The sequence below is a fragment of the Molossus molossus genome, unplaced genomic scaffold (genome assembly GCF_014108415.1).
Source record: "Molossus molossus isolate mMolMol1 unplaced genomic scaffold, mMolMol1.p scaffold_m16_p_9, whole genome shotgun sequence".
Lineage (NCBI taxonomy): Eukaryota > Metazoa > Chordata > Mammalia > Chiroptera > Molossidae > Molossus > Molossus molossus.
The window spans coordinates 17,368,449-17,387,422 of record NW_023425403.1 but is presented as its reverse complement, the minus strand read 5'-3'; the positions used below and the strand labels follow the sequence as shown (position 1 = coordinate 17,387,422).

The 18,974-nt window shown below is 36.8% G+C and overlaps 1 protein-coding gene across 1 annotated transcript in view; it reads right to left on the bottom strand.

Moving 5' to 3' along the window:
* Window positions 1-1,557: 1,557 nt before the first annotated feature.
* SGCZ (sarcoglycan zeta) overlaps window positions 1,558-18,974 on the bottom strand; it is a 272,064-nt gene continuing 254,647 nt past the window's right edge. The window contains exons 7-8 of the mRNA XM_036250299.1: window positions 8,776-8,899; window positions 1,558-2,290 (exon numbers count right to left, since the gene is read on the bottom strand). Of these exons, the coding sequence (XP_036106192.1) occupies window positions 2,099-2,290; window positions 8,776-8,899 (316 nt within the window). The 3' untranslated portion in view covers window positions 1,558-2,098. The remainder of the gene's footprint in view (window positions 2,291-8,775; window positions 8,900-18,974) is intronic.

The following is an 18,974-nucleotide window of genomic DNA, read 5'->3' as shown; positions in this document are numbered from 1 at the left end:
GCTAGATTAGAAACAGAGCTAATTACTAATCAAGAAAGTTCCCATTTGATTAAGAAACTTTTTAATTGTTTTAATTTAGAGATGTTTTAAACTTAAATTTGATTCAGATTAATATATAGTGTTTTCCTTAAAAGTTCCTAACAGTGATTAGTATCCATAATTTTTCAAAATTTCTTGTGTTATACTCTGTGTTATAGTATTTTGCAAAAAACAATGTGGGAATTTATCATGTTAAATTCTAGTGTTTTAACTTAAATAAATTGAACTCCTGTGCTATGATACGCCTTTAAAGCAATTGCAATTCTTAGTCCAATATTGATGTAAAGTTTTATATAATATGCCCCAAACACAAGTTAAGTTCTACTTTAAAAGTAGCCCTGGCTGGTTTGGCTCAGCAGTTAGAGAGTTGGCTCATGGACCAAAGAGTCGCAGGTTTGATTCTGGTCAAGGTCAATTGTTCCATGTGATGGATTATCCAAACAAGGTAATTCTGGCTAAATGGTTCACTTTGTTGCTTCCATTACCCAGTTTTCCTACTTCCACTTCCCAAGTAGCTTCAAGAAGTTCCAACCTTCCACTTCACTCTGTGCTGTGGAGGACTGACCTCCACAGTTTCTACAGTCACGGACCCCAGAGGGAAGCGTCCACGCACCGAAAATGGTGTGCGTGGGAGGGCCGGGGAAGATTGATTGACGTGTGAAAATTAAGGACTTACCTTACAGTAATCAAGTCATTTCCCCATAACAGAAAATGTTTAATGCCATTTTACATTCTTGGATTCTGTAAATTTCAAAAATTTGAGTTAAGGGGTGTTGTAGTAAGTGAATCTCCAGTATTCTGGAGGTATTTTTTAGCAGCTAATTTACAGAAATAAGCAGTGGAGAATGAAAGGAACTATGATTTCTGGTAGTAGGGTAGTTTAACAGTCTGATAAAGTAACTAAACATTAAGAGATGAAAGCAAATAAATCCTTTAAAATATGAACATAATGATGTAAACACATTTTCAATGTTTGTTAACATTTGTATTTTTTTACTGTTTGAGCAGGAATTTTGAATTTAATTTCTACTGTCCTTAAATTTTAATCTCTAGTAAAAAGTACATAGATGTGATTTTGAAGATGATATTCCAATGGAAGGTGAATCCATTCTCAGCACTATGCATCACATTAGTATGTATTTATTTAGAGGATGATTGAATTTATCAGCCAGCGCCAAGTATAAAGTGAATGGAGTAAACAGAAATTGTACCATTAGAACCTCAGTGTAACAGATCGCACGCGGATACACACCCCCTGTACGCCCCTCTTAGTCCTGCCTTGTATTGCAATAAAATGGATGTTTTGCTAAAAGTAAATGCGTTACATGCAATAGCCAAGTAAATACTACATAAGGCCATTCAGATCTGATAAATGACAGTATGATAGCATTTTGTTAATTCTGTAAAGATTATATTGCTGAATGCTTTCAAAATTACCTAATGTACAAAATTCTAGACATAGTAGACAAAGAGTAACAACACACTGAATTTAAAGAAACAAAACTAAGGGTGGGATTCTGTCTTGTTTTGCTAAAAACCATGTATCGAATTGAATTTTTAGTAAAGCAAGCATTACATAATGCTTTAAAATTTTAAAATTCAGGGAAAAAAAGTTTACATCCAAAAAGATGAATGGAAAATTGTGCTTTCAGACTGTAGGATGAGTTTTCTTACAGGGTTAACCGTTTCATCTTGCCATTGGACACTGGGAATTTCATCTATGTAATGGATATATGTGCAGTTCATATCCAGGTCCTGCAAAAATCTAAAACTGTGTGCTTCACTTCATGTAGCAAAGGCACCTATGTTACTCTCCCTTTTGAGCAAACGTTGTGATCCAGTTTTCCTGCCGAAGATGAGTTTCGCACTGTGCGGCCACTCTGTGGAGCAGTACAGTGAATCACACGAGGAGGTGGAGGCGATCCCTGCTTAGTGGAGGAAGTGGCCCTGGGGACCATTTGAAGAAGCTCTGGACTGATCACAAGGGAAACCGAGCAGAACTGTGAAGCAGACAGACAGGAACAAAAGGCTATTCTGGTGTGAGGAGAAATCAGTCCCTTCAGCTCCACAAGCAGATGTTGCTGCTGGACTGACAGGTGGAACCTACCCCTGCCGGAGAAAGGTACAGTTTGCCGTTGGGGCAGACGCACAGTTCGTACACTGTCTGGCGGGCGTGCGAAGAGCTGGGTGACGACGAGAAGGAGCCGGTCGGCAGACTTCCCAGCCGGATGGTATCCGCGTTCAAAAATATCTAGGGGGAGAAATTGCATTTTAATTCATTTTAGCATTCTCCGTTCCTCCGAGCTCTACAACATGGCCTAATGAGAAAGACCACACCACCAACACTTCTCTTGGTTCAGTGCATGCTTTGCTGAACAAACAAATTACATCCCTCCGGTGGAGCCCAGAAGCTCTACAGCTCTCTTCTCCGCTGGGACGTGGTGCATCCTGGCGGCCAGTCCTCCATCTGAAAATGCAGCAGTGTACAGTCTGCTTAGGAGGCCAACCCAGTTATTCAGGCACCACAGAGAGTTAATGATTTTGACAGAGTCTCTCGATTTAACTTCCTAATCAGGCCTAGTTTAAAGCATATACGAAGAATTTCAAAGAATTTCATGGACCCCCAAATGGAGCTTCCATTCGCCTGTACCAGTGTGCATGCGCAGTGGGGGGCGGGGAGGGTCTTCATGGAGATTACATTACTGAGGGATGTGAAATTAACTTAAAAACTGACTCTGACCTAGTTTTTAAAAAATACTCGTGATATAATTTTGGCAGACTGTCTAAAGGATATTCCAAGCAGATAATCTGCAGGATTAACAATAGATAATTATTAGCTATAATCAAGTTTGATGTCTACATGGAACATTACTTGCACTCAATACCTACTTTGCTGTATCTTCTAACCTGCAAGATTACTTCACTTCTTCCAAATCACGGACTTAACACTTTCAGGGACAGTGCTCACATGGTTGTGATATGCATGAGGAAAGTTCCAGAAAAAGAAAAAGTGAATCATGAACTTGAATGAGCAAAGAAGAAACTCTCCTTAGCTATTCCTTCATCCTATTGTTATGTAGTAAATTACTGCCTAAAGACATCTTTAAATTAACAGGAGAATCAGAGAATATATCATTTTCTACATATTTGTCCTCATCCAAGTTTTACTCATTTCTTATTAAGACTCTTGAAATAGCTGCCTGACTGGCCCACCCAGCTGCCAGTCTTGTTCTCTTATAGTCTGTGTTACATATTGTTAGAGAGCAGCTTTTAAGAAATGCAAATCATATCACGTGCCCCCTGTGCTCACATCCCCCGCTGTCCTCCACTACACTTCACGCGACTCCTGACTCCTTCCCATGACCCACAAGCCCCCTCTGATCTGGTCTGTCTCTAACACCATTTCCTGTAAGTCTTCGTGTTCCATCTCTTACGTTTTCTCAAATACACCAAAAGAACTCTGAGCTCAGGGCATTTTTATTCTCTAATTCTTTAGCTTGAAATATTTTCTGCAGACATAGACAAGGGGATAGCTAACTAGGTTGTCCGAGAACAGGGATGGAGATTACCATTGTTAACATCTTTCATATTTTTAAAATGTTGAAACACAGTAACTGATTGTCTATGCAAATGAGCCAGAAAAAGGATTCATAGACTATGGTCATGTTATTTTAGATTAATTGGGATGTGAACATGTTTGTTCAAATGTCTGCTCCATGGTCACCCTCTCAGAAAGGACTCTCCTGGCCACCTTGCTAAAACAACACGAGTCCATTTATTTTCTCCTGAGAGTTTTACTTTATAGTAACCATTCCTTCTTAACATTTATTGTCTTCATTCATTTACTGTGCTTTTCTTACTTAAAAGTAAGACCTATGAAGGCAGAGTTTGTCTTTGTTCACAGTTACAGAACAGTTCATAGAGAGTTGTGGAAGCAAGTGTTCTGTGAAATAATAATCTCCTTTCACCTTGGACATGTCTCTCCACTCCTGGTACAAATGCCACCCTCCACCTAAGTCCTGTTCGTCTGCTTTATCCTCCATAAACCCTTCCCTGATGCTCCAAGATGGAAGGACTCTTTTCACTCGGTGCTCCTGTAGCATTTTGTTATTAATATCTTATTTTGCTGATATTTAATATGTTATTTTATAGTCATATTTATATCTTACTTTCCCCATTAAATTATGTCCTTGAAGGTAGAATCACGCCTGAGTATTTTTATAATTTCACAGTTAAAGACATTTTTTTTTTCTTTATTGATTTTAGAGAGAGAGGAAATGAGAGGAAGAGAGGGACAGAAACACTGATGAGAGAGAACATTGATTGGCTGCCTCCTGCATGCCCCCCACTGGGGATCGGGCCCACAACCTGGGCATGTGTCCTGACCGGGAATCGAACTGGCGACCTCTTGGTGCATGGGTCAATGCTCAACCACTGAGCCACACCGACCAGACTATAATTCCACAGTTTTGATCCTGCACATACAGTGTCTACATAATACAAACAGTTGTTGAACAAATGAATAGATTATAAAATAAGTAAATGATTATGTTTACTAACAGTATTTGGAGTTAAGAAATCATCATTACTCCTGCGTTAAGTGAGAGGTGGCAGAGAGAAAGAAAGCCTTCTGTTTCAATTATTTTAAGAAGATTTGTTTTACTGATGTAAGACTTAGAAGTGCACAAAACCAGCAAAAGAAATAACAATATATCTTTCGGTATAGACACTGGGCCTCATTTCTTCTGGCTCTGTTTCCACGTTGAGGGACATCAATGACGGTAACACACTGTTGCACACTCTGGGCTCCTCTCTCCACAGGGGAGGAGGGAAGGCTCCTCTCACTGGTGAGTTTGAGGGAGGATCTGGGCTTGCAGAGCTTATCCCCCTCTCCTCGCTTTTTTTAGGAGCTAGTATGCTTGCACAGAGCAGACATTCTGAAACTTCAGAAGGATTACAAGGGCAAGCCCTGGGACTGTGGGGTTAGGTCTGCATATTTGGAGGTAAGTTCTCCAAAGAAATGATAGGTGCTGGTGTTTTGCCCAAGAAAGCTTGAGACATAGACAATACACAGTGGAACATGTGCACAAGGAGGTCATGTGGGATCGATCAAATGACTATAGGATATTGTGAATGGTTCATTTATTTGTAAGCACAGAAATAGTAAATGTTACTGGTTAGCCCTGGTGATTTGCAGAGGCTCCAAGCCGCATCATTTTTTTTTTTCTTTATTAATTTTAGAGAGAGAGGAAGGGAGAGGGAGAGAGAGACAAAAACATCAATGAGAGAGAACATCAAATGGTTGCCTCCTGCGTGTCCCGCACTGGGGATTTGGCCTACAACCTGCGCATGTGTCCTGACTGGGAATCAAACCAGTGACTTCCTGCTGCAGGGGTGTATGTTCAACCACTGAGCCACACCGGCCGGGCACATCATTGGTTTTATAGTTTGGAACTAACTCTCTTTCCATTGATATAGCCTGAGGCAATGAATGCAGACGGTAGCTGTTTTTATTTTATTTTTTTTAAATCCTCACCCAAGGATATTTTTCCATTTATCTTTAGATAGAGTGGGAGGGAGGGAGGGAGAGAGGGAGAGAGAGAGAGAGAGAGGGAGAGAGAGAGAGAGAGAGAGAGAGAGAGAGAGAGAGAGATCAATGTGAGAGAGATACATGGATTAGTTGCCTCATGACAACTCTGACCAGGGGACCTAACTGCAACTGAGGTACGTGCCCTTGGCCAGAATCAAACCCTCAACTCACTGGTGCACAGGCCAACACTCTAACCGCTGAGCCAAGCGGGCCAGGCAAGAGTAGTCGCTTTATAAAGGAAGCGCAGCTGTGGAGCCCTCAGCAGTGGTGTCGGCCTTGAACCTGTGGTGTGTGGCTCACATCAGCTTAGCTACAGAGCTGCCCTCCGGCTTCCCTACCCATTTAGCGGCTGCTCTCGACAACATTTACTATTCGACAACACTTAATTCCATACACTTTCGATATCCAAACTGTCGCCTCACTCACGTAAGGGAGGTAGATTTTATTAACAGATAAATTATAATGAACCGGGCCTGTAAAAAAAAGAACTCTGTATTTTCTTGTTTGAGATAGAAAATAAGTCATGAAGTAAAAAGGGGCCACAGATATTGATTCTTTCCAACCCAACACTGCTCAGCTTCCCTGGGCTCCTGCACCACGGACGGGCTTGCTCATATCTCTTCCTGTCTGTTCAGGCAGTTACCACATAATACTGCTCACTTTCCAACTTCTAAAATTGATATTTCTATTTTATATTGTCCTATAAACCATGTAATCCATTTGTTGAAACTCTTCCTGGTACTCAAAATCACACCTCTGAGGTTTTAACTCATGGCCCATTGTCTTCTCTCCACTAAGCATTCATTGATCCCTTTCGTACCTGTTAAATCAGACTTGTCACTGCAGCAAAAATCTTAATCAATTTGCAAAATAACAATTGCTTTCTTCTTCCTCTGTGATCTTGTGACATGTAATTGCATTACTGCTTTGAATATACTATGGTAGCACTTTGTGTCCACAGTTTTGATTCATGTTGTCTTCAGAGCTGAATTTGAAATTCCTTGCAACGCTGTGTCAGGAACAGCTGCATCTTCTGCAGCGCAGAATTTTTTGTGCAGTTTCATCCTGACACATTTTGGCCATTATTTTGCTTACCTCCATGCAGTGCCTGTTCTGACTTTAACTACTTTAAAAACTATCGAAAGGTAGACTTGACATGTTTCTACGTTGTTTAGAAAACGATCCGTCTGCCTTTCTGTGGCATAGTCAATGAAGCTGAAAGAAAGATTTTATATTATCTCACATTTCTTTGCAGAAAAATTACATGTTATGTATTCTAATATAAAGTGCTGTTTTCTACATCTTTGTTTTATTAATATAAAAATGACCACAGCTGAGCACATCTGGATATGACTTACTTACACCATAATACTCAATTCACAATTAAATGCTCACGTGTAAGTGAATCCAAGGAATCTGCTGATATTTTGCATAGAAGAACATGGATAAAGTGGTGTGTAAGTAATAGCAGAACAAACGTGAATAACCACCAATATTTCTTATGGGATGATTCTCTATGAATAATTTGAATAAACTGATTAGCATGATAAAAGCAAACCTTTAAAAAGAATGTAAGACACTTAGAAAGATTTCCATCTTGCTGTGGAAAACAAACTATTGCAGTCTGTAACAGTATGGGAAAGAAACCCTAAAAGGTAATATGGATATACTTTTTAAATATTATAAAGCATATTTCTACATCATATAAATTGTAATAAGATGTTAATATGGTCCTGACAATGCATTTGCTTATAAAAATGAAGCAAAATATATAATTAACATTTATCTCGAATCAACAACTGAGATAATGGCATTACAGTAAAAAAGAATGTCTCCCTTTGATTCTATTAATGTATGCTCTCCTCTTACATCTGAGAGGTATAAACTGCTCCGGGGCGGCTCTTAAATTAGCCTTCTGTTCTTTTTCTTCTTGATTTAAACTTTGTAAGCTCATAATAAAAAATAAATAAGCACACAAAGGAAGAAAATACTAAGGGAATTAATTGGTATAAACAGCAATACAACAGATTTAGACCTTTAAGGACTTTGGGAATTGCAGCAGAAATATACAGAATAGAATATGTATTATGTATAAGGCTTTGAAATAATTAAGCTAGAGTTCAAGACAAACAAGCAAACAAAAGAGGAACTATGAAGATGTCCAGACAGATTTGGAAAAACAACAGAAGAGAATCCTAGAAATGAACAACATAATTACTAACATTAAAAGCTCAATGTAGGGATTAAATATGAGATAAGACACTGAAGAGAAACCTGGGAATTAGATCTGCATAAATAAGCAGAGTGAGGCAAGAGGAGACAAAGAAATAGGAAGTAGGCAGGAGAGGCGAAGGGATCTGGAGGGGAAAACCCTGGAAAGTCTTAGCATTTCTTCAGAGTTCTAGAACAAGGCCACAGAGAACATGCAGAAAGTAATATGTGGAGATATCTGCTGCATCATTTGCAGAATCAACGAAAATGTGACCCCACAGACACAATAGTCCCAGTGCACACAGCAGTGAGCTGCAGGAGACAAGTGTGTCTACTGTGTTAGAGTGAGAGTGGAAGACGGAAGACCCAGGTTCTTCAGAGCAGGTGGTGAGAAAGAGGATGATCGTTCAAGGAATGACACCAGACTTAAAGGGGGTCTGGGGAGAAATAAAGTGGATGGAAGAACACTATCAACGAGTATCTCCTCGTTCAAAAAAGAACAATAGGGCTAAATGATAAAATAAACTTTTTCCTTTTAAAAAAATATAGGCACTATTCTTACAGAAACAAGCATCCAAGGTATTTTGTTGCAAGAATGATTTGAAGACCAAAATAGAATGAACAAAAAACAAAGATTAATTTATTCATGATTATCTTGCTATTTATTATGTTGACCTGCCAATATTGAAACTACAGGAATTGAGAGGCCCCACTCATGATTGATGTATGAATGAATATCTTCCAGTAGAAAATAGAGCTTTGACTTAAGAAAGTAACATTCATTTGACCAAATTTCATAATCAAGAAGAAGTAGTAATATGTTCATCATTTAAGCTACTTTATGAAACAGTTCTCTGTGCTCACCTGGAGCTATATGCGCGCACCTGGGGAGCCGGACCCTCACCAGTAAAGAGCTCCTCCCCCTGGGAACTCACCTCCCCCTCCGTAGACTGCAAATGGAGCTCCTTCCTGCAGGTGGCCTTGAAGTCGCCTGCAGCAGCGTGCACCTGGACCCCTCGGGGAGCTTCCATGATCAAGGACCTGGTGGGTGATTCAAGCCTAAGGGAAAAGCAAGAGTCTTAATAGTAACAACAACAACAAAATACTGTGATGGCCTAAAAGATAACATTAGTAAACGGAAAACAAAGCAGGTGGGAATAAATAAAAATCGTTGACATTTAAAAATAAAAGCCGAAATGAGGTTTAAAATGATTTGTGATTGCCTTCTTTATTTTTTGGCTTTTTATGAAACTATTTGTTGGCGTCAGTTATTTACTCTCATTTGTATGACTTACTCAGTTTCTTATGTTGTTTCCCTTCACGGTGCACATGGAAAGTAGGCCATACATTTGCTTGTTTAAATCTTTTATACATTTTCAATATTAATGATGGCGTTGTAATAAATAAATTTCTACAAACAGCATGGAAGTGTTCCTCAAGAAAGAATTTCTATCTTGTGAAGATGGAGAGTTTTAATGAAAACCATAAATATTGTGAACTGCCAAGCTAGCACAGTAAACATTCTGTAAGCTTGAAAATTTTCTGAGTATTCTTTACATTTCTAGAAATTAATTAAAATGAGGAAATTTCCTCCTTCAACCGACTTCTACTGGTCGAGGAAAATGTCCATAGAATAAATGACATTAGTCTGAGAAAGAAAAATTACACAAGGGGTGATACACAAGTAGAAATGTGATTCAAAGTTGACTACATACAATTTGAGAAAAGAAGCCTTTAAAATAGCTGTGTCTGAAAAAAAAAAAAAGGTAGCTGGGAGAAAGTTTCAAAATTATCTAACTATGAAACAAGAGGAAAAAGCCAAAGAAGGTAGAATACAGAAAGTAGAATACAGTGGGAGAAAGGCTGGGGTGAGAGAGAAGAGGCTGGGCCCCGAAGAGGTCTTTCTGGATAAGCGCACAGCTCTGGGGCTGCAGTGGCCTGTGCTCCCCTTGACCGTGGGAATCAGGACCACAGCCTCCTCAGGCTCACGGTCCCCATCACCCAGGGCAATGAGTTCACTCTGAGGCCACAGATCCAGAGCTCTTTGCAGGGAGAACCACGTTAAACAGCTTGATCAGCTCTCAGTGGTGAAGGTGAAACTGATATTGAAGGACTCGAGCCAGCATTTAGAAAAAAAGTGATCCGGACAGATTCAAATGTTTTTGTTTTTTTCTTTTCTTCATTTTCCACTTATAAAACCAACTTTGAAAGCGTCATCTCTATGGATCTCTTGGACATCCTCACAAAATCCCTGGTGGGGGCAGGGGCGGTATGTGTGTCAGGTTTTGAATATAAATCTTTTAAAGAAATCTCTGCATTTTGTTGTTGTTGTTTTTAAAACAAAACCACACATTTTCACAGAATGTTTGAAAACTTACAAAGAAGATAATCACTCATAATGTTTTTATTCACAATCCTTATACTTAGACATAGTATCGGTTTCAAAAGCCGAATGTTAAAATGTATATTTTTAATTAATTTCCCCAGATACACCTCCAAATCTACACCGCCTTGAACAGTGTATCTGTGACCACTACTATTTCCACTTGTGACTATCCATAACATAAAACATAATTCTTTAAGTTTAGATATGATTGAACCATTCAAACAGGAGTCAGATAAAAACTTAATAAAAATGGATTAAAGTTCTAAAAGAGATTATAAATCTGATATAAATGGAAATGCAACTCAGTGGTCTTATAAAGTGGGAGGGAAAAACACAGTTACTTTATCATGTAACTGATATGATTTAGTTTGTTTCTGAGGATATGAGGTTAGAGTTACTACTCATATATTGAACAGTAAAATATCCATATTAATAGTGTACACTTTTTGTACCATATTTCTACCATGTTTGACATTTGGAATTAGAACATTAAAATATATTAAGGATTCAGGGCTCTTGAGTTTTTCTATTCTTATCTTTATTAATTATTTAATGTGATTTTTTCCCCATTATATCCAGAGATCCGTTGCCACTGTAGCCATAGAGCAGAGCTGCGAACTGGCTCAGAGGATCCCTCTGCGAGGACGCCGTGAAGGGAGACAGCTGGCTGGACCGGGCTCAGGAAAGTCAGCCGGCAGCAGTAAGTCTCAGTTGTATCATCTCTAAACACACAATTGTGTTTTCTTATAAGATTTGTAAGAAATTTCTTAAGAGAATTACAGAAATCAGTGTGTGGTAGAGTAGTATTTTGAAATATTAAAGCAATTTTCTCTCCTGTCCCATTTCTTTGCTCCTCTCCAATTCCCATTCACTGAGCTGCACCCTTTGCCACCAACCGCGGATGATAAAGCAGAGAAGCTGATAAAGATCTTTCCCATTTCCTAATCTTATCAGCACTTTTAGTTTAAAAATTCTAGCCATTTAATGTGTTGAGAATGATTCAGCACATAAACAAAAACATCAGAAGAAAACCAAAATCAGCGAGAATTTGTTGTTTTTTTTCCAATCAATTAGAGAACTACTTTTTTGATTCACAGGATAGAAAAGATTTGGAGGGAACTCAGCAGAACTGGTCTTGAATGGGTGACTGTTCTGCTACACAAGGCCAGGCCCTGGGTTGTCAGACCTTTATTCTTTAGTGGTTAGAGGTTTGAGGAGAGTAGTGATGTCACAGGATAACTGAGGACCAGAAACCAAAAGATTCCCAAGGGAGAGAGGAGGTGTGACATACATGTGGTGAATAGAGACTAAAAAGAGAAGAGAATGAGAACCTTTTGGCAAAAGCCAGCTTGGATCCTGAAGCTACCAATGACCAGATAGCACCCCAAATGCTTTGACACAGTGTGAGCACCTTGGTGAAATGGTACAACCCCGGGGAGCTAGACAGACTGGGACTTAGTTCCTGAAATTCAGTACAATGGAAGCCAAACATGTAAATTAAGTTTTACAAGAAGAATATTTTCATTTCTTGTGCAGCTAATTTTGTGACCTAAAACAATAGATGCCCTCCATATTATATGTTTATATGTACATACATGTATTATCAAAAGGTACATAAAAACTGGTTGAAAATTTGTAGTGTTGCTAAATCCTTCAAGTTTTGACATGATTAAGACCTTGAATTAAACAGGGCTCAACTGTATGCTTTGTCAATCTTGATAAAATTAACTGTAGTGCCCATTAAGGAATAATATGTTTTATTAAAAATAGTGCTGTCTGTTTCAAATAGTATCCAACAATCAGATAAATAATATATATCAGTAACTTAAATTAATTATGGAAAGTATGCAGTTAAAGAATATATAATAAAATCTTTATTAGAATTTTTGGGGGATTTCCTAACTCTAAACCAAACGATCAAATTGTGGCAGTCAAATGTTTTTTATGAACATAAAAATTAAATTGGCAAGTTATTTTTACATGCTTGCCTGACTGTTTAGCACAAGCAAATGAATTATATTTGGTGGACAAAATGTCATAACAGGACTATGATATATATGAAGACCTAAAAAGTTCAAATTGCCACTATTATGAAGGGCATGAATTCACTGTGACCATTTATAGATTCATATGTCTGAATCATCTAATATCAATATCTGTAATTATATACATACTTACATTTACATATATGCATTCACAGTACTTGCCTAGAGCTGTTCATTGTTTCTAGGTTTATCAAATACCAAATAGAGGGAAAAAGAGAAATTTCTCCACAAGTGCTGTGCAAATTTCGCTCTGCACCTCCATCTAAACTCTAAGTGGTGAATTCTAACAATAAGAAAGTAGTCTTCGTTTAAGCACAGCCAAGCCTTCTAAAAAGCTCTGAAATTAGGTAGGCATATGATTATGCTACTATCTATCCCAAACCATATAAGACAGATTCAGATACAATTTTTTAAAAAATGAAATAAAAGCTATTTTATATTACTAGCCATGTCAGCTTATAACAATGTTTTGCTGATTGTGAATTAATGTATTTCATTGACTATTCTATAAAAAAATTTCCCCGGTTTTTACTAGAGTGCTTCTAGAAGGTATATTATGAATTTCAGAATAACAGAAAGGCATTACAGATTTTGGAAGTGTCGTCGCATACCGTAAAGTAATGGAAGTTAATTCCAAGAAGCAGCCTGGGAAATTGAGGCATAAAGTCACTGACAGTTGCTATGCTCAAAAATGACATCAACCTAATGAAAGAACTAAACATAGGATTTGAGTAAGAAGCGCACAGGATCTACATGCGTTCTACTTTACATTTTAAATCCAGTTAAACCCTCTGAGGATCAGTTACCTAATAAAATCATAGAGCACCCTGAAAATTGAATATTGTAGCCCCTGCAAAACATCATTAGATTTTTCTTTCTTTCTTATTGAGTTAGCCATATAAGTACAATAATATACTAAAAGCTTATGTGAATACCGGGAGCTTATTCTATACTTAAAACTTTGCATGAGTTACATTTTAATCATCCAACCAATACTGAGAAATGGGCACTCTAATTGTCCACATATTACCTAGGTAGTACTTGAATGTTAGGTACTAGAGTCATTTTCTCAGGATTTTGTAGTAGTAGCAAAGACCTTAGACTAGCCAAAGCAATCATAAACCAGAACAATGTTGGAGAATTTGAAACTTATTGTAATGTGTTGTAATCAAGATGGTGCTGGCCTAACGTAGGATACATTCCCACAACGGAATAAAAGAGACTCCAGAAATGTTCACGTCTTGTCATCTGACTTTTGACAAAGGCAGTGATCCAATGAGCAAAAGCAAAGTATTTTCAGCAAATGATGCTGGAATAACTGATCTCTGTATGGAAAAAAAGGAACCTCGATCTTTACCACATACTGTTATCAAAAGTAAAAACTAAAAATATAAGCTTTTAAAGGAAAATAGTTTTGTGATTTGAGAGCAGGCAAGACTTAGACCACAAAAAAACAATAACTAATAAATACTTAAAAATATAAATTAGTTGTCTCCAAGATGAAAAGCTGTTTTTTTCAAAATTACCATCAATGAATTGAATATATAACCCATAGACTTGAAAATAATACCCCCCACACACTATACAGTGTGTTAGGATATATAAATAACCATCCATATCAAAGATAACAATACAAAACAATTAAAATGTGGACAAAAGATGTAAACAAACACTTCACTGAAGAATATATATGGTTGTCCCCTATGTACATAAAAAAGTCATTGATATCATTAGTAATCAAGTCATAGCAAATGAAAAACATGAGATGCCACCGGACACCCACGAGGACGGCTTGATTACAAGACTGCCTACACTGTACTGGTGAAGACGCGCAGCAGCTGAAACCCTGTCATTGTCGGTGGAGAGTAAACTGATACAACTACGCCGGAAAGCTCTGGCATTTTCATATCAAACTTAACCTATGCTGGATAATCCCAAGTGTCTATTGATTACGAAAATGCATAAATAAAATATTTCATGTTCATGCAATGGAATACTAATCAGCAGTAAGAAGAATACCTACTGATACAGAAAATATTATAGATGGTTCTCCAAAACATTTTGTGGAGTGAGAGAAATCTTACGAAGGAGAGTACATGGGCACTGGAAAACGGAGCTGAAGGGATTAGCCAGAGACTTATACCCATGCCCGATGGACAGGACAATAGCGTGGGAGGCCTGAAGAGGTGGATGTGGGGAGTAGGCAGAGGTGGGTAAAGGGTAGGAGGCAATGGGGGAAGTCTGCAATAATGTCGACATTAAACATTTTTAATTTAAACAGAGTACATACTGTGTAACTAATTCGTATTAGTGGTGAACAAGTGAGAGCAGAGGTTGTTCCATGGGGATTTATTGGGAAGGGGCATGGAATTTTCTTGGGTGATTATAATGTTTTAAATCTTGATAGGAATTTGGATTACACAGGTGTACGCATTTTTCAAAACTCAATAAATGTGCTCTTAAGCTTTGTGAATGTCATTGCATAATTAAATTACAACAAAAGATAAAAAATTGTAAGTGATCTTGAACTCTACTTGTTAATGATATTCATGCTAAAGTGATCAGGAAAATCACTGTATCTGGTGGATGGACAGTAGAATGTATACATATGTGATTAAAGATATAAAGAAATATTAATGAAAAAATACAGCTGAGGGTATATAGGCAGTCACTACAAGATGCTTTCAACACTGAATATGTTTGAGAATTTTCATAATAAGATGTTGGGACACAGGTGTGGTCTAGGATATTACATTATTATCCACTTTTTCTACAAAACTTATAAAATATTATGCTATGAAAATAAATAGGAAAATTGCTAATTGATGCTAATGTTTGTCATCAATTTATTAAGGTGTAATAAAGAGTGCTAATGGTATATAGGGATACCTTTAAAATATATATTTCTTGTTGCTAAATTACCATATTAATATAAATGCTATACTATTTAGTGTCTGTATTCTATAATTATTTCAGGGAGAGGGATATATAAAATAGACATCTGATATTCTTTACCTGAAAATTCAAGAATTTGAGATATTCCTGGATAAAAGTAAATTCATATATACATCATATAATGAAACTTACATTTCAAAAATTAATAAAATATGTAATAAAATGCTAATAAGAATGTCAATAGAATCTCTTGAAAGTTAAACCATTGTCAAAGTATTTGAGGGAGAAAAGTATGTGTGACAATTACCAGGTTTTAAAAATAAAGATAAAGTAAGAGTTTTTTAAAAAAATTAGAACTTAATATAAAGTCATTTTAATTAAAAATGATATTGGAAATAGAAATAGAAATTGGATCAGTAGAGCTCAATGCAATCTTAAACAGATAAATAGTATGAGAAATATATGACAAATGTAGCAATTACTTTCAGTTGGAAAATACTATGTTATTTTATAAATGTTAGTAAATGGTGCTTAATAAATTGACTAGCCATCCTGAAGAAAATAACATTAGATTCTTAACACACTCTGCAGGAATAACTTCCAATTTCATCTATTCAACATATAAAAACTAATAAAGAAATCACAGACTCTAGTATTCAACAGAAAATTAGAATAAATTAATAACAATTTCCCATTTTATTTATTCAAAGTATAAAACTATAAAACATGAAAGTATTCATTTTGAAAGCATTAAATTCACAGTAGTGAATTCCACTACTTTTCATAGTGAGTACCCAGAGATTATATAGTAGAGAAAGATTACTGTTGAACTGGAGGCACCCTGCTAGTGATTTCCTCCTGGTGACTCTGTTTTTATGGTGCTTACATAGCAAAGACGCAACGATATTTTGTTCTGAAGGTGTTGCATAATTCCAAATTTGAAAATGAGAGGCCTTAGCAGAATTCTAAACATTCTGAGAAAAGAATTCAGAATTCTTTTGAAGTAAGTCACAAGATGCAATTACTAAATAGAAACTTAAGTAGAAGATGAGCATTGTGTATCTTGTTCTTGCTAAATATTTAACAAAGTGCCAGAGAAATAGTAGGCATTCATGAATTATTTGAGGTTTTAATGATGGTATAAATGGAGAATTGAACAAAAAGTGTTTTAAGAAAAAAAAAATCAATGCAAACTGTGACTTGAATATGTAAGAAATATTACTGTCTTATTTCAGACTATAATGAGCTTTCTTCAGATGCAAATTACATTGTTTTTTTCCCTCCATTTTTATTGTTTTCTGCTTATTAGAACATGCCATTACAGTCTCTTTCTACAAATTAGATCAACCAAATCTCTAGATCAACTGCCTTTCTGTGTTCCCATGTTTATAAGCTAAAACACGGTTCTCAAAATGCTCATTTGTTACTAACTCTAGATAAATATATACATACCTACATAGAATGAAAAAATAAAAGGAAAGAAGAAAGGAAGGGAAGAGGAAAAGAATGAGGGAAGAGAGGGGACAGGAGGGGAGGAGAAAAATACTACTTTATTATTAATTTTCTCTCATAGGTAGAAAAATACCAGCAAAGTATTTTACCTCTTTATTGACAAAATGTCTCAGGGAAAAATCCTTAACTACTTAATAAATGGTGACTTTTCCTTGAACTCAGAAATGATGTAAAATTACAGCAATGTGTTTCCAGAGAGTAATTTAGAGACTGAAACCTCAACTTTTCAGTTTTAAATTATATTCATACAAGAATAGAAATGATGAAAAGATGCCAATTACATCATTAAATATTAACTCATTTATTGACTTGAAATCAAGATTCTTGGAACAGTTCATGGAACTTGGATTGAAACAATGTTTGGGCAATGGGCATTATATAATGGATTTCATCACTTCTCACCACAGAATGCAGAAACCCGACTGAACTGTAATAATTTACTTATACATTAACTTAAGAAATATAAAAGGAAGCACATTCATACATGAGCTATTCCAGACAAATATGCCATTATCTCCTTACTGATCATTCAACATATATCTGTTAGCCTTTTAAAACACATAGCTCCCTACTGAAAATCAATATCACCTTATATAAATAAAAATAAAAGAAAATCTACATGTGTAGGTTTAAAGTGAACATGGAAACTTAGCACAGAACTTGACACACATTAAGTACTCACCAAACATCTGTTGAATAAATACATTATATAAGTCTACTGTATTTCCATACCTAAATATTACCTATAGTCTAGAATAAACTTTTTGGAATATTTCTTTCTAAAGCCTTTTATTTTATTTTTTAATATTTTTAAAGAGAGTGGAAGAGAGAGAAACATCCATATGAGAACACATCAATCAGCTGCCTCCTGCACGCCCCCTACTGGAGAGAATCAAGCTCACAAACAGGGCATGTGCCCTGACCCAGAACTGAACTAATAACCTTTGGTGGAAGGGTCGACACCCAATCAACTGAGCCACACCAGCCAGGGCTAAAACCTTTTATTTTTGACAAAAAGAAAATCAAAGGCAATATGGCTACTTACTCCCCAAATTATGATTTATTTACTTGACCAACCATCCCCCATCCCACCTTGTTGATTACAATTAGGTGTCGACCAGGAGGACTTCTTATTGCCCTGAAAGGAAAACTGTCGGCAAAACTTGTCAAGATCTCAGACAGTCTGATTTCAGTCTTCAGTACCAAATAAAGAAACGAATAACCATCATTTCCGTGCTTTGCTCCTGTTCCAGCTTTGAAACTTAGATCAGTACCGCTCACCTCGGGGGTTGCCAACCTGTGTTTAGCACCGGCAGGTAAGCCTAGCTTAGCTCACTGTTGAAATAATCAACGAATAATTAGAAAATTAACAACTAGAAACACTATATGCTAACTATAATTTCATCCACATTCACCTTTTTGAATTTTGAGACATGTCAGCAAAGTAATTAAAATAGCTCTTGGCAATATACTTTTCCCAGCACAAACATCATACAATTATTATGTAATTACTACAATGGTAGAAGTAAAATATGTTTCCTTTAGAATGTAGTAATTTAAAATTTTTATTGAATGAATCATTACACTCTGATATTTGTATTAAAACACAGTTTAGCCCTGGCCGGTTTGGCTCAGCGGTTAGAGCGTCGGCCCGTGGACTAAAGAGTCTCGGGTCCGGTTCTGGTCAAGGGCAGTGCCTTGGTTGCAGTTCGGTCCTTGGCCCTGGTCGGGGTCGTGCGGGAGGCAACCAGTCGATGTGTCTCTCTCACATCGATGTTTCTCTCTCTCTCGGTCCCTCATACTCCATGAAGATAAAATGGAAAAATATCCTCAGGTGAGGATTAAAAAATAAATAAAAACAGCTCAAAATCAACTGGAACCAGTGTTTGCCATGTGTGCCTTACAATGCGACAAGAAATGCTGCCACATTGCTCGTATACATGCATTTAGTAGTGTCCTTGTCACTGTTTGGCTAAATTTCAGTAATTTGAGTTAACAGATACTTACCAGACACTATACTTATCAGACACTATTATATGTAAGACACAGGCTGGATGCTACACCCTAAAGATAAACAAGGAAGATGGAGATCCTATTCTCAAGGAACATGTGAACAGATAAAATTAATAATTACACAAGAATGTTAAATTCCTGAGTAAAGAGTCATAAATCAAGACTACAGCACACTATGAGACACTTTTTACACGTATTATTCAACCCTTCTAAATCCTTGGGGTTTTCCCTAGAGTAAATAGTTGTTACGGTTATCTTACAAATACCTTGATCACAGGGGCAC